General features: G+C 41.1%; 1 protein-coding gene across 21 annotated transcripts in view; it reads left to right on the forward strand.

Moving 5' to 3' along the window:
• Window positions 1–20,324, forward strand: part of MYO18A (myosin XVIIIA) — a 314,632-nt gene extending 294,308 nt beyond the window's left edge. For 16 of the 21 annotated variants that reach the window (XM_044283650.1, XM_044283653.1, XM_044283652.1 and 13 more), the window contains 3 exons: window positions 4,058–4,180; window positions 5,910–7,300; window positions 17,703–17,841. In XM_044283650.1, coding sequence (XP_044139585.1) covers window positions 4,058–4,180; window positions 5,910–7,296 — 1,510 coding nt within the window. In that variant the 3' untranslated portion in view covers window positions 7,297–7,300; window positions 17,703–17,841. Of the gene's footprint in view, window positions 1–4,057; window positions 4,181–5,909; window positions 7,315–17,702 lie in introns of all 21 variants that reach the window. The other 5 variants (XM_044283668.1, XM_044283669.1, XM_044283670.1 and 2 more) reach the window with 2 other exon arrangements.
• Window positions 20,325–21,603: the final 1,279 nt, after the last annotated feature.

Genomic DNA, 21,603 nt, shown 5'->3' on the forward strand with positions numbered 1-21,603 from the left:
CCAGAACATGGCAGAAGTAAAGGAACAGCTCAGTATAGCCTTTTCCTAAAGGCGGGCTTAGATGAGCCAATGAGCGTTCCTTCCCGACGGTCGGCTGCTCGCTCAGTGAAGGAGACCGCACATTTACATGTATAGGAATTGTACATACAACAAAATAATAGGAACATTTTAATCAAGATCATTTCAAAGTTGCATCATTTCCCATTTTAGATGCATTGGAGCAATAAATAAAATGTGGTTGCATTGGTTGAAATAGCTTTTAAATATTACAGAGTCCATGTATCTCATGCTTATAGCCACCTTTAGGGTAAATGCACAAGGGACATATTTGCTGCAGATTTTAGGGTCCATTCACACGTCCGCAAATGGGTCCGCATTCGTTCCGCAATACCGGGAACGGGTGCGGACCCATTCATTCTCAATGGGGCAGAACGGGATGCGGAGAGCACACTGTGGGCTTTGGCTCAGAATTTCCGGGCCACAGCTCCGCAAAAAAAAATAGAACATGTCCTATTCTTGTCCGCAATTGCAGACACGAATAGGCAGTTCTATGGGGATGTCAGCCGGGTGTATTGCGGATCTGCAATTTGCGGACAAGAATAGGCAGTTATATGGGGGGTGCCGGCTAGGTGTATTTCAGATCCGCAATACCCATGGACGTGTGAATGGACCCTAAGCATGAAAAATGCACAACTGAATATAATGGGATGCAAGTTCCATGCAGTCATTGACCTGCGGTGTAGATCTTTAAATCCACAGCATGCCAGTGTATTTTCTGTATTTGTGGTAGTTTTGTTGCAAATTCAAAGTCTGTAAGAAATGCTAAATGAAATGCACTGTTGAAGATTTTGCTACAAATTACTGGAGGATCTGCAGCAAAATCCACAGTTGTGGATTTTTAAACAATAATTTTTTCCTTTTCAGAATCTGCAGGAAATGCAAAATGTTGTGCACTTTTGCTCCTGCGAATTTCTCTGCAGATTTTTTTTTTCCGGCTTTGCTCCCTAGGTTTTCACAGATCACAAATTAGACCTGTGTGCCCTAATGATGAAAGATCCAAAGTGTAATTTGCATTGGCATTAGTGACAGAAATCCGAAGGCTGACCTTGTATAATGCAAAAAAAAAAAAAAGTTGATGGGGGGATGCAGAGGCTGACGGATTTAACAATACTTGCGCCAAAAAACTGCCGTAAATTACACAAGAAGTCCAAGCGCACCGCTGGCATAGTGTTTTGATTCTGGCAATATGGACCAATATGGACATGACGTTGTGGCAAAATTAAGTATGAGCCTTGTAATCAATTTTGTGCTTCTTATACCAGCCCCTTAATAATAAATACATTTACCACCTAGGTTTTTCTTCTTAAGCTCTTTGTCATGGGCAGTTTGTGGGCTTCCCCTGCTGGTGCTCCAGTTCTACATTGCACTTCCCTATATAGCTGTAGCCTTATATCAGTTAAAATACATTTCCTCTGCAGTCAAATGTTTTCTTGATCTAGTGCGCTCGCTCTAGCAATGACGGTTTGGACAGTTTACGACTAGTTCATAATTTTAGCTAGGTGTGAATATCGTTTTAAAGGCATCTTTTATTTCTGCCGCTCTCGTGTTTTCAATTTTATTCACGTGTCTGTGAAGCTATCTCCCTGATGAATAGTACCAGCTGCCAGTGTGAGGATGAAGAGTTCGGCTGATGACACATTGCCGTGACAGCAGCCTTTTAATACACTGAGTGCTGCAAATTAGTTTTCTTTACATAGCATCACTAAATATTATGTAATGCTGCCTTGGCTGAAATATCCTCTCCCGCTTACAGCCTATCCTGCCGCCCAGCCTTCTGCTCTAGTCATCTCCAATACGGATGCCAGGCCAGAAATGCTGAAATATTTATTGATTTTAAATTATTGTAACAGGCGCGTCGGCTTAAATTACCCGTGATGCTTTCAGGTTTGCAAGCAGATGCCTGAGTGAGTCTGTCTTCACACTGCAATTGGCATTCCCATTGGATGCTAAACCTTTAGCAGACTGTTATAATGATATGAATAGGTTTCCGATGCAGTAAGATGTGATGGGACACAGCAAACCCATGTTTATTAGAGGGTTCTGTCACTTCTTAATATAGGAAACTATATTCATTTTCACTTTAATGGACTTAAGTTACAAAGAAGAGCAAGTAAAACATAGAAGCTCTCATCTCAAGGGCATCATTTAACATTTAGGGCCAGGTATCAGTTTTCTCAAGGTCCTATTGATGTAGGAGGAGGATGGTGAATCCTACCTCAGTTAGGCTTCTGCTGTGCACGATTGTCTGATGCTATTGCTGGCTGGACCAGGCATAGACATTATTTTAATGAGGTGGCTTACTAGGTGGCTACCTAGTGGTTATTATAGATGTATCAGTGGTTAAAGCACTGATACATCTATAATTATCAATAGGGTGGACTGCCCCACCAGAGTACCAGAGGATCCTCCTGTGGCCTGATATCATAGAGGGCCCTAAAGGTCCAGGAGAAAAACCCCATTTGGCTTCCTTTGGAGCCAATCAATTGCCACTATGGTCTATTTCTTTAATTAAAAACCTGTTAGACTGTATTTATGACATAGGAGTTGGGCCTCGAGAATACTTTTCTCTAGTGGGCCCAAAGAACCCCAGTCCGACACTGAACATCAATGAACAGTTTACATTATAAATATTCATGGATGCTACTGTATGGAACAGCTGAGGCCGATGCTGATGGAGACCAACAGAAAACTCTTTTGGCATTCGTGGTATAATGGGAGCCTATCTGCCCAATTACAGTGTGTGCGAGGAGCTTTCCTGACTCATAGTTAAACATTCACTGGAAAGACCCTTACTGCCTGTATTAAAGCCCAGAGCTACATTTACAATTCTGCAAGCTTCAGAGCTGAAAGCTGCCAGCATTTTTGGGCGACTCAGTATCTTCAGAAAGCCTGCTATAGTGATTTTTTTGTCTCGTAGGAAAAGTAAAGCTAAAAGCCTCCATAGAGTCTATGTTCAGTAATTGACAATTTAATGTTAGTTTCCATACGACTAACATGAGCCCCCTTCAACACTGGGGTCCTCAGGCAATCAATAAAAATTCAGCGTCTTCCAATATATTCAGTTTGACTTCACAGAATTCAGAAGTATACTAGGTAGAATAAGTAGTATGTTGAAACATACTGGGTAATAAAGTATATATTATTACATTACCTAATTTACAGTGAGTGACGGGGGAGTGGTATATGTCTGCTGGGTGACTTTAGGTCATATTCATAATTCCTTTCTTAACAGAAAGTAAAATATGTTGTTCTGGAAACCAGAATACTAAATCTCTATAACCCAACCAGAATAGTAATATCTGTGACTCACAAAATTATACGAGACGTTTGTTTTTCCGTCTACGCCTAAAGGGGTTTTCTGGGAGTACAATATTTGTGACCTGTTCTCAGGATAGGGCATCATATCAGCGGGGGTCAGACGCCCAGCACCCTCATCTAGGGCAGAAGATCTTGGACAAGAGCTTCTGTCTCCTCACAAATTACCAAGCACTATGCCATATGTTGTATATGGCTGTGCTTGGTATTCGCTTGAATGGGACTGAGCTGCACCTTGGCCAAGTGACTGATGGACATGATGTCGGTAGTAGGGATGAGTGAACTTGTGTTTTCAAGTTCAGCTTACAAGGTTCGGGTTATCTAAGAATTCCGTTATGAATTCCGCTACCACGGACCATAAGTTATATTCCGTGGTAGTAGAATCCATAAGGTAGTTCTTAGATAACCCAAACCTTGTACACCGAACTTGAAAACACAAGTTCGCTAGTCTAAGACTAGGTCTCTTCAAACAGCTCATCAGCCTGAGGATAGGTCATCAGTATTTTACTCCTAGAAAACCCTTTTAATGTAGACATTACAAACCCAATTATAGTAATCTTTTATTTACAGGTAAAAGTAACACTATGACTAACCCTGTAAGATAAGTTAAAGCATGCTCCGTTCTCCTGGTTTGTGACTATTCTTTATTTTTGGAACTAATTGGTGTCTTGCTTTCTGACAGCGATGGAGACTCAGATGCAGACTCTGAACTTGATGAACGAGTGGATGGAGTGAAGTCATGGCTGTCTAAAAACAAAAATTCTTCCAAAGCCTACTCAGATGATGGTAGTTTAAAGAGCTCTAGGTTAGTATTTATTATTATTATTATTATTATTATATTTTAACATGAAATAGTTCAATTTACATGTCTTTTTCATATTTATCGTAAAATGTTATTTATAAACCTGGATGTCAACTTAAAGGTGTCAGCTCTTCCTGATTCTGATTGGTGAAGAAACTTTGGATGTGCCGCCTGACCACTGAATTGAGCATAAGGAACTGTGTATTGTAGAGCACATTCATTAATTTATACTGCAAGAACTCTACTTGCCGACTGACTAACCTTCCTTGAGCATCTTTTAAATGCCCTTAGTTTTTTTTTTTACTGTCTCATGATAGTGTCACATCGTGAGCAGCTTTTTATTCTCAGTTATGTAGATCCCAGAGGAGGAACCCCCACACATCGTAAGGTGGTGGCATATTCTAGCTATATTTATGAGAGAAGGGCTGTCCTTGCCGCTGATTGACTGCTTTCTAAATATACTCTTTATAGGGGGAAAGCTGTCAAGCAGTGGCAGGGTTGTCACCTGGGCATGAACATCCAGGACTCCACCGGGAATGCACATCGTTGAGAAAACTCCAGTGCAGGCTCGCAATGCAGCTGATAAACACTGGGTTTCTTGCAGTAATATTCACAAAATCACTGAGTGTGCCTGAATTCTAGGTCTCTGTCTCTACTTTATGCTACCCTCAGATAAGCTAGCACAAACTTTTGACAGATTCTCTTTAGAGGGGTTGTCCAGGCATACTGGCCCACCAGATTTAACTTTGGGTGTGTGAAGACACAGCTTCATGCTGTGTGGTACAGTTTGCCCAAAGGTTCTGTACTAATAAATACCTGTGTACAGTTTTTGCTGGGCATCAGTTTGTTACCTCAGCCCTCAACTATATATTTCTATGCAGCTGTATATTTTCTTGGTTGCAAATACTAAACAACTTGGTCAGACAGAGAATTCTGTTTATTCTTTCCATCTCTGCATTGTGGCAAAGCACTGCAGTAGTAATCGTATATTTCACTTGTGAAGCAGGCGATAAACACAGAAGACGTCTTCAAGAAGCATGTTTATTTCGGTTTGTATCCCTCTGCTGAGGGTCATCAGCAAATAGTGTGCGTCATTAGGCACAAAACCAATCACAATTTATAACTTGGGGTACTCTCTAGCCAGCTTGAATCACTATACACATTAGTCATTTCCAAGCAATTAGCAACGGGCCACAGCATCGAAGCTCAAGCAACATTGTCCACAAACTCATTTTTCTTGGCGCATGAAATTAAGAATGGGCAGAGATTATGATCTCTTAATTTCATTATCTGGCCAAATAAATAATCTAATCATGGAGCCACGTTAATGACCTGAGTCCCTTTCTTGTGTTCGCCTCACACCCATTTGCCCTGGTAAAATATTTGTTCTGTAGAACAGGTTGAGGTGTTCTTCGGTTATTTAATTTGAAGATTTTTGTTCCTGTAATCTTTCACTTGAGTAATGTCACACATGAATGCCACGTGTGTCGGCAGATGTTGTACAAAAAGATTGCCAGGTTTTGCATTTTCTTTAAGGAATATACGGTACAGATCCTTTGTCCTGTCTACTTTAATTGTATTATTTTATTCTCTTTTTGCTTCCTGCTCATGTTCTGTGCATATTTTCTCCTTTCACCTTTTTTCTTTTACTTTTTAACTGATTCTGTCTTCTTCTTTGCTTTCTATGCCATTTTATCATACATCAAACTTCTGCACATTCACACAACTAAAGACCTAGCCAGAGCACAGAATTGAAGGAGGGAAAAGAAGGAAAAGAACTAAAGCCTGTCAAACAAGGCAAAGACGTGGATGAAAGGCCAGTGTCTGTAATGAGCTCTCTCAGCTATAGAAAAAGGGCAAACATTAAGGACTCTATAGGTGGTAAAGGTGATGAGGATTCTTTATTTTCCACTTTGAAAGATAGATCTGAGTCTCCAGATAGGTCATTCCGTAAAGTTCAGAAGGATCCTTCAGGAAGTGTACTTGATGAAACACTGTCTGTTAGTTCTTGGAGAAAATCTCAAGGTAGTGAAGACCTGGATGATAGGTCATCATTGGTGTCTCAGGCATTTACAGAAGCATCTAGTCGAGCCAGAAAAGGACTTGACAAGAGGTGGTCCATAGCAAGCCCTGAGTTTGATAAAGTGTCTGTAGTTTCCAGTCGCCTCTCTAATAGGCGCGGTCTAGAAGATGAAGATGAAACCAAATCATCACTGAGCTTTGGCATTACTAGTCCACCTAGTCTAAGACGTAGCACTTCCAAATTAGATGAATCCCGCAATGACTTGTCAGCTGTAAGTCCTTCACTCAGCAGGCGCTCAGAATTCAGAAGTCCAACGCTAGCCAACCGCTCCGACACTCGTTTGTCTATGGCCAGAAGCACACTAGATGATTTTGATGACTCTGTTAGCATTGGGTTTAGTGATACTCGGTCGTTGTATAGTCAGCACTCCTCTGGACGTAGTTTTTCCGTACCTCCACAGGCTAGAACCCCAGGTGCAGAAGATATTGAACTAGAAAGTAGAGATCTACAGCCTGTTTCACACCGCAACTACTTAGATCCAGACCTCGAGGCTGCAATCAATGAGGTTCTAAGCTACAAGCCTATAAAGTTCAAGAGGAAAAGTCTTGATCCTGATTCAGATGATGATGACACAAAAAGTGTAAGAAGTATGAAGAGCTTACATGCGGAGAAAGGAGAGTCCTCTTTAGGACTCAAGAGGTCAGCGTCTGCTTTAGACTTCTCCAGGGCTTCTAGCAGACGAAGTAGAACTCGGAAAAGTAGTTCTGATTCCAGCTCTGAAGAGGAACGCAAAAAGAAGAGTTCTAAAAAACATTCTAAGAAGTCCAAAAAGAAATCTAAAAAGAAGCGATGCGAGTCATCTTCCTCTTCATCATCTTCAGAATCCGATTCCTCCTCAGGCTCTACAGTATCTTACCGTAGTGGAGGTAGTGTGAAAAAGGGGCCGAAAAGTAAAGACTATGAAAATGAAGAAGAGCCTCAGGGGGACAAGAAAGATGGGAAAAATGACAAAAAGACTAAAAAGGAAGATAAGAAAAGGAAGAAACAAGTTGACAGTCTGATGATGAAATATTTATACCGGCCAGAAAGTGATTAAGACAGTAGGTGTTTGCCTGTGAGTGACCCTACAATAGCATGCCCTGCACGGAGTGGAATACTAACTATAATGTGTGGTGTTTTGAGGACTAACACCTCTCGTACCCATAGTATTAAGGTGGAAAATTCTCAATATGTGGTTGGCAGGACTTGACATACATTGTAAGCTGGTGATTTACTACTTGGTTGGGACCCTTGTTGAATGGCAGAGAATAGATTTTAGAACATGTATATATACCAGTGTCTTTATTGGTCCAACTTTTGAGACAAATAGTCGTACAAAATAAACGTGTAGTACATGTATATGGAATGTATGAAAACCGCCTGTAGGTCAGCTATAGTCTGCAAGTACAGTACATATGACAGGTCATAGTTATAAACTTCCTACTAAAAGAAAACCTATTTAGTCAGTAAAATTCCAGACAATTAGCCCTAAAAGGTTGGCTATAAGACACAGCACCATTCATCCAGCTTTGTCCATCCACTGCACAAAAAGCAGTGTTTTTGTCATGACCAAAATCAAGTTTAACACCATGAAAGATTTTAAAAGTGCTGCTATAGCAAAATCCTTTGAAAATGTTTTAAGAGTTGATTAGGGTGAATGTGCATATTGTGCCAGGCCTGGAAATCAATGCACATGAGTTATAAGGTCTTAAAGGCTGTTCTGTTAATCTGTGCAGTTACTACACCCCCATGAGTGACCTTAATTCTTCCAGCGCTGAAATAGAGACTTTGGTAATCCACAGATATGCAAATACTTCTATATTCATATTTGTTGAAAATACCACTTTTGCTAAGCATTGTGTAGCTCTATCTGTCAAGCAAGCTAGTGAGCGAACAGACTGAAAATTAATCGGCACAGCAGGAACAGTTTGCAGTTCTTGTCGCCTGTTTTATTATCCATGGTCTCAATGCGGCAATCTAGGACTTCACAGAGTAATAACCCTTTACATTCTGAAAGTAAGGACGTGGCCATTTCTGCATATATGCATATTTTTGAGGTAGAGGTGGCAGCAAACAGTTGTAAATGCATTTTTATGCATAGTATACTATACTGCAACCCAGTCTGTCTTCTTGATGGTTGTGTCTGCACATTGTTTTTACTTTAAAATAAGCATCTGGAAAGAGGGAACTATGAATCTTGCGTACATATTTCATAGAATATATTCTAGACCAATGTGAGAGGGCTGTGGCAAATTTCTAAAGTGTATAAGTTTAAAGCATATCTCCCCCTGCTGCACATATTATTTTTATAATCTATCCTTGCGGAGTTGGAGCTCAATTCTCTTTTATTGAAAGCTCTTGGGTAGCCATATGATAAGATTATAGCTACTTGCCTAAACCTTTAGAGGAAGCTTAGGAGTAGGAGCGGTATGCGCTAAGCTCCAGAGCTCCACCTAGTGGTTGTTGCAGGCACCCAGTGATTTATCATTAAGGGCTCATTCAGACGGCCGCATATTGTCTGCAAAAATGCGGATCTGTTTTTTTGCAAACAGTTCAGCATGTCCGCAAAAAAACGGATTGCATTCCATTTTTTTTGCTGAGCCATGCAATGGAAGAAAAGTGCCCCTGAATGAGCTCTAAAGGGGGAATTCCAGGAGTAAACTTTAATTTGCTAGTCAACTCCTAGTCCACCAAAGAACACCTTTCTGAATTGCGTAGATTAAAAAATTGTCCTGTTTTGAGCTCTCACAGACAGTCACATGACTCTGGCAGCACTGTTGAGATCTGGCTGTGTAACATCACTTCAACCAGTCACAGAGCCTTCTAATCACTACCCTGCTGATAGGATGTCAGCAATGGTGTGATTTTTTTTTTTCTGAGAGCTGTATTGTATTGTTAGGAAAGCACATGTGTGTGGGCGGCACACAGCAGCTGGATCCACGCATGCATAGAGGGCAAGGATGCAAGGAGATGACTGGCACCTGAGAACAGGGAACAAAAGTGATAAGAAGCATGAGACTTGATCGCATAATAGTGTAGTACATGACAACAAACAGCGTGTGACAGGGATGCAGATACAAGCAGAAAAGTCATTTTCAGAAACAGAGTATGGACATGCTTGTTATTGTGTACAAATGCTATTTCTGAGGGAGGGGGGTTCCCATGAACTCAGGAAAACCACTTTAGGCTACATGTGAAAGTGCCATTCACACAGCTAGAAAGACAGTTAAACTTTTGTGACAGAACGGCTCAATATTTTCAATAAAGACCAATTGAAAATATTATTTTTAGTTTCCAACATGAATCTTATTAACTATAAACAGTATTATGGACACATTTAAATAAAGCATGAATTTCAATGAAAGGTAATCTCACCAGGAGTTACCGAAAGTATGGGTGCTGCACGGAAACCTAATGAGTAAAAGGGAGAATAGCTAAATGATGTAAATAGAATCTTATTATACTACCAGAGATGATAAAAAGCAGAACCTCTGAAGTATGACTATGCTTTTTCTTGTGCAGTGATATATAGAGCTATATAGAGCTATATATGCTTTATGTTCTACCTTTTCAAAACCTCTTAAAATCCAACTGTTCCTTTCTTCAACTTATATTTTTCCCTGACTATCAGATGCTTGCCCATATGATTACATGGGGCGATGCTAGATCACTGTAATCTCCAGCTCTTTCTGTTTCTTTAGCTGAAAAACGACTGTACACGATGCCAAACAGATTTTGTAAATAATGGATTTTGATAGCGGATAGACTTTTAAGGCATTATAGTTTATGGTAATCGATCCTGATTCCTTTCACTTATGTAAACTTTCACCCAGTATCGCAGATAACCTGCCCACTGCTGTAAGATGTTGGGGCAGATTTGTTGGAGTGACTAAAGAATCTGATTCCAAAATACTCACCATGGCCCAGGTTTACTAATGTGTCTTCTGCTAGATTTTGTCTAAAAAGTGCCGCAAATAGAAGCAGCATGGGTTGACTTACTTGAAAAAGGTGTGGGGTTTAGCGGGAAGGGGAAAGACCTAAGATGAAACGTTTTTCACCAAATTTGTGCTATAATTCTGTCATAATATTATGTCTCAAAAGTTATTCTAGAGTTAGACAAAAGTGTGTGTCCCTCCACACATTAATCATCCAGCCTGAGCCATTGTGATAAATCTGTAGCAAATTCTAGGTTTAGTAAATCTGCCTCAGTGTTTCTTAAAGGTGCTGTCCCATGTAAAATATTCAACATTTTCCAAACCGGCCCCTGTATCTGAATACTTTTGTACTTGTATTTAATTAAAAATTCAGTAAAGCCACTGAGCTATTCATTAAAATGGATCTGTATAGCACCACCTGCTGTTTGCACATCTACTCTGTCCACCTTGCTGATGTGGTCGCACATGCTCAGGTCTATCCTTCAACTGTCACCAAACAGTTGAAGGACATGCCCCCCTTAGCTTCCAGATTGGAATAAATCTTGTACTACCATGAATGGGGGAGCTCTGGGTCCATGTGAGGTACACGGCTGGTTATAGCTTTGATAGAAATCATGTACTCTATGATACCCAATTTTCATTTTTTACATTACAGGAGTTGTCCACCCTTTTTTTAAAGTGATGACCTATCCTTAGGATAGGCCATTACTAGCTGATCAGCAGGGATCTGACACCCTGCACCCACAGCAATCAGGTTTTCTGTGTAGCTCCGTCACAAAACTACATAGCACGGTCAACATTAAAGTGGACATTGCTGGCAACTCTTATTGAAGTGAATGGAATCAGTACTGCAATGATGAGCGCTATCCACTACAGTGTTGACAGTGTTGTGTAGTTCTGGCGACAGAGCTACACAGAGATGCTGATCAGTGCAGGGTGTTGGGCCCCCACCAATCAGATAGTGATGGCCTATCCTGAGGGTCCATCACTTAATTAAGGCTGGACAACCCCTTTAAGCAGATTAAAAGCTACAGGATATGAAAATCAATATGGTGGCCAGGCAATAAGGTCTAAGTTGCACTCCATTATCTTTCATGCATTGGCAATATTGATAATGGGTGAAGAAAAAAATTCCCATGTGTTGAACTCTCCATGGAGCGTAGTTGAGAAAAGATTGCTCTGAACTGTTCCTTTAAGCCTTTGCCCTTGATCGGATGTAAATATCTCTACGCTTGATAAATTTTAGCAGCAAAACTATTTATATCCAATACAAACATTTGCCAAATTGCTAAAGAGCCGCTAATTTATAAGCAAGAAATATCAATTAATATATTATAAAGGTCGACATTTCATTAGTATACTTAACATACCTTAATTATATATCTTAATTACAAGTGAAAGGAGCCAAATTGTGTCTACCTGCTCATGGCAATGCATATAAAATCCAGTCCTTCTTACAGAGAAAAATGCTTTCCCTATAACTGGAGCTTTGTGGATAGTTTACTGCAAATCTTGGAGGACTTCCGCTAGTCATTTCTGTGCTCTACGTAAAGTGTAATTAGCAGAAACTTTCTTCAGTCCGTGCCTTTCGATCACCTTATTTTACGCCAAAATTGTGGCGCAAGTCTGGTTCACAACATCTCATCTTTTGGCCACAGAACCTTTCCAGTTAAGCCCCTTCCTGTTAAGCCCTGTCCCCTTTTTGAACAGGTTGGAGAACATTGTAGACACACCAGTTGTGCCAATTTGCACCACTTTTTAGACTGCTTCTAAATTTGTATATCGGACACTGTTTTTTTTAACAAGTCTGTGCGTTTGACTAGAAGAACCTAGACATAGATTAGGGACAGGTCACACAGAAATGGGCAGGGGAACAGCTTTTCATATTGCACATGCGCCGGCCAACTAAAGACAGCCGGCCGGCGCATGTGAAATATGAAAGGCTGTTCCTCTGCTCATAATGGGCAGAGCAGTGCGCAGGTGCGGGCCAGTTCCCAGCCCGCCATCCTCTGGTGCCGCTCGTGAGGTCCGCCGGCTGGAGGTGTTTTTTTCTGGGCACATTGCCCAGTAACGCCGCCCCTGGGCACCTTCAGAAGATCATTTGCATACGTTTTAAAAAGTGTTATTTTCATTATGTGAACGAGGGACACAGAAGAGAAAGGTACGATTGTAATGAGGATCAAAGAGTCTATAACCTGACTAACCTCAGATTAGGTGAAAGACTCCCTTTAAGTGCTGATAACTTTAAAACGCTTTTACTTACCCAGGCCGTTCTGAGATTGTTTTTTCGTCACATATTGTACTTCATGACACTGCTAAAATTGGGTCAAAAAAGTAAATTTTTTTGCATAATTAAATACCAAATTTACCCAAAATTTTGAAAAATTTGCAAATTTCCAAGTTTCAATTTCTCTACTTCTATAATACATAGTAATACCTCCAAAAATAGTTATTACTTTACATTTCCCAGATGTCTACTTCATGTTTCGATCATTTTGGGAATTATATTTTATTTTTAGGGGATGTAACAAGGCTTAGAAGTTTAGAAGCAAATCTTGAAATTTTTCAGAAATTTTCAAAAACCCAATTTTTAGGGACCAGTTCAGGTCTGAAGTCACTTTGCGAGGCTTACATAATAGAAACCACCCAAAATTGACCCCATTCTATAAACTACACCCCTCAAGGTATTCAAAACTGATTTTACAAACTTTGTTAACCCTTGGGTAGGGTATGATTTTTGCGGGATGAGATGACTGTTTTATTGGCACAATTTTGGACTGCGTGTGACTTTTTGATCGCCTGCTATTACACTATTTGTGATATAAGGTGACAAAAAAATGGTTTATTTAGCACAGTTTTTATTTTACATTTTTTACGGTGTTCATCTGAGGGGTTAGCTCATGTGATATTTTTATAGAGCCGGGCGATACGGAAGCGGGGATACCTAATGTGTACTGTTTTTTATTTATGTAAGTTTTACACAATAACAGCTTTTTTTCAACTTAATTTTTTAAACTTTTATTTTCACTTAATTTTTTAAACTTTTTTTTTCACTTTATTTTTTTGTCCCTTTTTGGGACTTGAACTTTTGGGGGTATATTCCTTTACAATGGATTCCAATACTTCTGTATTGGAATGCATTGGCTGTATGAGTAATACTGTGTATTACACATACAGCTTCCGGGGCCTGTGAGATCCAGGGGGCTGGATCTCACAGGCTCTTCACCGGAAGGCAGCGCAGATGCCTCAGGAAGGAATCGCGCTGCCTTCCATGCCATCGGGTCCCCCCCACAGTCCCATGGGGACCCGATGGCACCGCTGCACAATAAAAAGCCGCAAACCGCAGCACAGGGGGGTCACGGGACCCCCCCACCCCCGGGCATTTAGCTGAAGTGCCTGCTCAATGGTGCAGCAGTGATCGGAACAACCCATGACTTACTGGTACGTCATGGGTCCCTAAGGGGTTAAATGGAATGTCTGCTATTTAATTTTAGTCTTGTGTATAAAAGAGAAATTATGTGTTTATTTTAAAGGGAACCCGTCACGTTAACTATGGTGTCTGATCTGCAGGCGGCAGGTTTTAGAGTAGAGTAGATTGATATATAGTTTGTGGGAAAAGATTCAGTAAAACTTGTAATTTATTCAGTTATATACAAGCTTATTCTGGGCTTTGAAGTCCAGGAGGCGGTCCTATCAGTGAGTGACAGCATTCCCTCTGACTGTGTATATAGAGACAGCTGTCAATCACTGATAGGACCGCCTCCTTGATGTCAAAGCCCAGATTAAGCAGGAATTTAAATAAATGAAACTTTTCCCACACAAATATCAATTTGCTCAGCACCTCCTGCTCTATAACCTGCTGATTACACTGCATTTTGGTGGTGACAGGTCCTCTTTAAAGGGGTTCTCTGGGAATTAATAAAATAAAAAAACTTAAATATTACTTTATTTTATAAATATATTACCAAATACCTTTCATTATTTATAATGGATCATTTTCTCTAGGGAGCAATCATTAGGAGAAATAAAATGGCCACCGCCCAATTAGTGCACAAAAAACCTATTCTAATCACACAGCAGGACAAGTTACTTCACAACACTGAGCTAAATAGCTGCCTCATGCTCCTCTCTGCTCTGCTTGTCAGGGATTATGATTAGGGATGAGCAAATCGACTTCTGAGCTTCATCCAAAGTCGATTTGCAGTATTAGAATGTATTGGCTCAGATGAGCCGAAGTTATTTCTTTGCAAAGTCCCGCGAGACTTTGTGTAATAACTTGGTTCGGTTCCAAGTGGTATTTTCATTTTCTCAATTCCCGAAGAATCCCTTTTAAGTCATATCTTTACATTTTTAAAAGCTTCCCTTGTGGTGACAATGTTTGAGACGCACAGGGGGGAATTTATCATTCCCTACACCAGTTTTCTGGCACATAAAACAAGCAAACCTCATATTTGCGACATTTTAAACACCATTGCGACTAAATGCTGCCCTTGCCACCTTCCTTAAGGGGGGCCCAGTGGATACTGCAAATTTTTCTGTTTTTAAGCCAGTTGTTTTGGTCTACAAGAAGAGCTGCCATGGATTTTTGTTTGGGCACAGGGACTGCCAGAGGATGCACCTAGTTTCTGACGAGTTGTGCGTAAAACGGCTGTCTATGATAAATTCCCCCTTCAGTTTCATTTATTGACAGTACAGCAGGATCATCATGTTTTATGGCACCTTCAATAAATTGGTGATTCTGTACAGTAAAGTGTCCATCAACTAATAGTCTCCAGGAATATTACGAAGTACAGCCCCTCGGCCAGGGATTGGCAGAAGAGATTCATATTTAAAGCTTTAGCTGTGTGCATAGTGTTGCTGCCGTTCCCTTTTTAGCCCATTAGAAGTAAATAAAGCTGTCATAATGAGTCTTGTGCAGATTCTGTCCCAGGCTATGCAGCAAAGCTGAAGAGCGAGCGTAGTGCGTGTGCCCCTGTGGTCTGCATAAAGACTGTAATAATAATGTTGTAGATACATGAAGAATGAATAAAAATGATAAAGATTTTATGACAACCTGGCTTTTCCTGATGATATGTTCCCCTTTAAATGACTAAACCTTCTGTGAAACAAAACATCTCAATTAACCCATCAAGTTTTCATGCTACAGGTCTTTGCTCCGCAGCATGTCATATTGTACATTTTCTTAGCCTGTGGACGTTACTTATGACACAGATAACATGTACTTTGTTGCTCTCCACCTGCGAGCGGAACGACATGGCTGCCAGGCTATGCTTGTTCATTTATTTGTTTAGTTAGGAGAATCCTCGCAGGGCAGGCAGCAAATTCCCTGACAGATCCTTTATTTTTCAATCTCCCTCCGCTCATTGATCTGGATTAATACTCTGGCGTGCTTGCAATTTGCACAACTTCAACACAATTTGTTTCTACCTGGAGGGCACATTTTGGAGCCGAATAAAGATTCATAGGGGTAGAAAATCAGGAATACAAGAAGGGAGGGGACTTGGGCGCAGATATAAGCAATTACTAAATGTAGCTTCCAGCTTTTGGATTAGAACCTTTTCCTGCAGATTTTCTTTTACGTCTATCAGCATTTACATTGCCGGTGATGGAAACATTACATGTCAAGTATTTATTGTATGCATATGTTTTATGGTGTGTATGTCAGGCTGCAGAAGCTTAAACCCAGTGGATGGGAATAAGACTGCACATTGCCATGGTTAATGTATTAATTAGTGGAAGAAGGTAGTTTGCATCTATTAAATGGATTAATGTCCACAGCCGCATGATGATTGAATGGTAGCTATCAGTACTTAATGATGCCGTTTCTTCTTCCACATTCTGCAGTTTCATGGGATCTGCAGACCTCTTTAATAAATGGTGATTGTGGTATTCATTAGAATTAATGTGTCACATTGGAGCTTTAACAATTCGCATGCCAGTGCACAGGAAGCCTAGAATACAGTGACGAATGGTCATTTACAAACATGAAGACTGAAGCAACATATAGAATATATAGAATATTTTCCGATCTTCACTTAATAGATTGCAGATAAGTGAACACCCTTGAGAACACATAACATTGGAAGGATTGCATGCAAGAAAGAAAGGCATAAAGGTTGGAATCCATATGTGCCCATGTTGCAGACTGCAAAACGCGGGTCCACAAATCACGGGCACTGGCCGTGTGAACTCTGCATCAAGGTGCGGACCCATTGACTTTAATGGGTCCATGATTCGCAAGATGTGGCAAAAGATATGCGGTCCACATCATGGCACAGCCGTCCCATACAGCCAATGTTGCTGCTGTTCATGTTTTCACAAAGAAGTTTAATTCTCACCGTAGCAGATGCATAGCCAACCATGAAATGACAGTTTTGCAGCAGAGGCTTCACACATCATATGATTGCAGAGGCAACAGTGCCACCAAATCTTCTGACCAGGTCTCCTGCCGTGGACTTTACATTTCTGGTGTGAGATGGAACGCGAGCAACATTGCAGCCTCTTTTATACTTGTCCCTAAGGCTGGGTTTACATGTTCAAGTACATATTTCAGAAACTTACAAAACTGTGCAGTCACAAACCAAATCACAAAACTGCTGCAAGCGCATTTGGTTTTGACACGTTAATTGGCCGTGTTGCTCACTACTAAAACGTTTAAAGTAGGGTAATCACAGCCTAAGAAGGTAGGACATATAAGGCTGGATATACATGCTCCAGCTGCTGCATGCACCCAAAGACCTTAGCTGCCGCAAGTGGGCTCAGTGGTTAGCACCGGGGCATTGCAGTGATGGGTTTCTAGGGTCAAGTCCAACCAAGGAATTGACCTTGACCTACAATCTCCCCACATAGTATCGACAATACGGTTTGGGGACATTTTATTGTCAGTTTGTATGTTTTCCCTGTATGCGTGATGGTTTCTGCCCACACTTTACTGGGGATTCTAGTTTATATTAGAAGCACTTTTCCCTATGTGAAGACATTAGGGTTTAGTTTATTTTATGTAAATTTAATATAAATATTTTGCAATTTTACTCAATGTCGTTTAAAAAAAAATCCTTATTAAGGGCACAATATAGCGCATGCGCAGTGAAGAGAGTGTCGTCGGCTTCATTTGCGCATGCACTGGATGCTGCTGGAGCTGGCTTGTAATGCCAGGACTGTGTGACTACTGAGAGTAGAATCCTCCTCAAGACAGGTAGCACACTGCTTTCTAACGTTATTTTTTCCTTTATACTTCAGTGAATTACATCCTTAGAAAGCTTTTACTATCTTTTAATACAGTATGTCGGCAGTATAGGGGTGGTTTATTTGATGATGGGTTGTCTTTAATACATGTTCTGCATGTAGCTGTAACTGTACATTAATCCTCACAGCTGACCAGACTGCGGTTGGCATGTATGACGCCTGGGAAGTGACGATCACTAGATTTGATATATTTTGTGTGTGCAAAATAAGTCACTGAGCTCTCAGATATCTAAAATGAATTCATGTAAGTGTAGACATATGACCATGTCTTTTTTTATTTCAGCCCTCCAACCTATAGGAAACCTTTAAGCTATGACAGAGGGGATGATGAGCAGGACAACTTTGAAAGCACATACCGATCGAAATATTCCTCACGGAGCTACCTGAGCGACAGCGACACAGAAACCAAATCTTCCGAACCCTTGTCCTAATCATGACGAGGGTGAGAACAGTGCCACCTATAGGAATGGGAGAATGTTGCCATTTTCCACAGACTGAGAAATGCGGTTTCGATACATGTCCCTGGAACTGTGTGTGTTGGCTTTCAGCCCAAGAAGAATGACGTGTACCTCAATACATCTCAAGACACCCCCATTCTTGTCCACCACCTGGCAACCTTAGTGCATGGGCTAATTTCTGCGTTTAAAGTTGCAGGGTGCTTTCATTGGATTGTCTTTTGCTTTACTTGTTGATGGTTTGGTGGAAATGGAGGAGAGAATCAGATAAATTATTATTTTCATGTACTGTTTTCTGCATCTTTTTTCACCCCTTGGTGGAAGAGTGGATTTTTCGATGGCTGGACTTTCTCATTGTCCAGTGGTCTCTGCTCTCCGTGTATATGTAACTATTACGAGAGTATGCAGTCCTGGATGCTCATATGGGGGCTCCCAGCTGAATGGTGCCTTTTTCTGTCTCTTTTAGTATTGGAAATCACATTGCAATGCTTCCCAAACCCCTCAGAGTGATCACCCTGTATCTTTAGACTTACATATGTTTATTATGTATATACAGTTGCTATCCTGGTTGAAGAGAAAAGAGAGCAGGTATAATGTTAGTGATCACTCGGGCTGGCTCTGCTGGGGGTAGTGGTCGATGAGAATTTGGACAATGAACAGAGGCATGCTGCAATATGTAGGTATATGTAGGTATCTAACATTGATGGACATCCTCTAAGCCAAGATTAACAAGATGTAATACACGGTATATCTTAAGCTCTGTGCTTGCCAGGGGGCAGACACAAAGTGATTACTACCATTTTAGCCAAAACGAATTGTACATTGATGTAAAATTCTCTATTGCCAATCTGCAATCAAAAGATGAAACCTGCAAGTCCTGCAGCATGAACAGTTATCATTAGCTGAATGTCGCTTAACATTTGCTGCAATGTAACAGTATTCAGAATAAATGAATCTCCTGCATGTGCTGGAGCCTTAGGTTTAACTCCACCAAAAACCTGTCAATGCAGGTGCATTTAAGCGCAGTCTTCCACTACTCCAGGTAACTTGTAGTGTCAGGAGTCTAAGAAGCTAAGATTAAGTGCTGTTTGCAGGACACTTGCAATTTAAAGGGTTGTCCAAGTTGAATAAAAAATTATGACCCAAAAAAAAGTCATGGTCCTTCTTTTCTCCACTGCTGCTTCCTGTACCATGCTTCAGTCTTGCACACTGACATCATCTTCCTGGCTGCAGTTATGCCACCCGTGTACACCAGGTCACATGGGCGGACTTGGAACTTAAAGTGGCCCCATGTTTTCCAAATTGACAGATGGTGGGCCAACACAATTAAAAGGGACTGCAAAACTATAGTGCAGCACAAAATACGGCCTGGCAGAACCAAATGGCAAAGTGCAGCAGAAAATACTGCCATCTTTACCACATTATTCAACTGTATCAGCATTCTGAGGACGGTGATACAGTTGAGTTCAGGAAGACACCTGCTGTCGTTGGCCAGGGGCATAAGTACCCGATGCTTCTATAATTAATGCTTCTAGGAGCAATGGGGGCATGCAGTTATACCTAGAGGCTCTGCTCTCTCTGCAACTGTTGTGCCTTTCCCACTTTGACAGGGCAGGCTTGATGACATTTTCACTTTCTGGTAGAGGCAGTGGCAGTTGCAGAGAGAGCAGAGCCTCTAGGTGTAACGGCAATGCCCACATTGCTCCTGGAGTCTCATTTGCCTATAATAAAACATCAATTTTCTCAGCAATGCGGGTACATATGGGACCAACACAGATGCCTTCATCTGCCAAGCGTACATGTAACCGTTCAGCCAGTTTCATAGATACAAATCTGCTGACAGATGCCCTTTAATCTATTCTTCTGAGATCTTAAAGGGAACCTGTAACCATAAAAACACAATGTAAGCTGCAGGCAGCATGTTATAGAACAGGAGGAGCTGAGCAGATTGTAGGTAGATTCAGTATAATTTGTTTTTCGTTCATTTAAGAACCCTGCTCTTTCTGGGCCTTAAAGTCCAGGAGGCGGTCCTATCAGTGATTGACAGCTATCTCTGTATACACAGTCATAGAGGGAAGACTGTCAATCACTGATAGGACCAACTCCTCAAACCCAGAAAGAGCAGGAATTTAAATGAATGAAATACAAGTACCAGCATACTGCCTGCTTGTATACACTGACAGTGGGGCAGATTTACTAATCCTGTTCTGACACTATTGTTGACACCTCCTTTTGGTTGGCTTACCTTTGGTGCATCATAAGCTATGTCCCATTGCCATTAAACCTGTCCCCTTTTCTTATAAGTTCCATGTGGACATACCCTAAAAATGCAGATTCACACTAAAGCCAGGTAAATTCCTTAGGCCTGCTTATCCAGGACTATAGTTTAGAAGGAAAGCAAAAATTTGTTATTAAAGTATGGGCTAATGCACATGACCGTTGCCTGTTTTGTGGACCCGAAAAACACAGATACCGGTCGTGTGCATTCTGCATTTTGCGGAACAGAACATCCAGCCCCTAATAGAACAGTGCTATCCTTATCCGTAATGTGGACAATAATAGGACATGTTCTATATTTTTGCGGTTGCCACGAATGGACATACAGATGCGGACAGCACATGGGTGTGCTGTCCGCATCTTTTGCTGCCCCCTTGAAGTGAACGGGTCCGCATCCAACCCGCAAAATATGCAGATTGGGTGTGGACAAAAAATAGGTTCATGTGCATGAGCTCTCCTATGTGCAGACAGTGGCTTAGATCTCAGCTTCCTAGATACCTATATGGCTTGGTGATGGAGGATTGTTCTCCGCTGCAATCAGATTTTTAATTTCCAAGTTTTGAGCAGTGTTGGCTTTTAACAAAATACATGAGAATGCAGCCAGTCTAAAAGTAGCACCTAGTGACATCACTGAGGCATTGGTTGCTTTTTGGTTAGGTGTAAAGTATCCTTTAAAGAGGACCTGTCATCTTCCCTGATGAGTGTTTTAGTAACTACCTGCATCCCTCATGTAACTACAATTCTGGAGGATTTTTATATAGCTCTATGTTGTGTCATTCCTCTATTATTCTTAATAGAAGCTTATGAATTAATTAGCAGATGCAATAAGCCCAGACACTATCAGAACAAATTTTACAGGGGCAGACTGTGCGGGGACACCCCCCCCCCCCCCCCCCCCCCACTAGTAAAACACTCATGCATATTCCTTAATAAACTTCTAGTAGGAAGAACTGAGGAAAAGGACAACATACAGTAGTTATAAAAAGATGCTCAAGAATTGCTATTGCATGGAAAAAGCCAGTAGTTACTAAAACATGTCAGCAGAGGTGACACAGGTCCTCTTTAAGGGCTCATGCACATGAGCGTGTGTGCCCCGTGCCCATATTGCAGACCGCAAACAGTGGGTCTGCAATATATTGCCATCAGCTCTGTGATTTTGACCCATTGACTTGAATAGATCTGCAATCCTCAAGATACAGAGTGGTGTGGAGTGGAAGCACTACAAAGCACTTCCGTGGGATTTCGGTCTTTGCCTCCGCACTGTAAAAAAATAAAACATGTCCTATTTTTTTGCAGTTCGGGCCGCCTCTTCAAGGTAGTGGGTCCGCATCCGCAAACGGCATGCACATGGACGGTGCCCATGCATTGGGGGGCACACACGCTTGTGTGCAAGATCCAGAAGCATGATGAGGCATTTATATAATTCAAAATAACCCCTTGTAGACTGGCATA

Source organism: Bufo gargarizans, chromosome 3 (assembly GCF_014858855.1).
Source record: "Bufo gargarizans isolate SCDJY-AF-19 chromosome 3, ASM1485885v1, whole genome shotgun sequence".
NCBI lineage: Eukaryota > Metazoa > Chordata > Amphibia > Anura > Bufonidae > Bufo > Bufo gargarizans.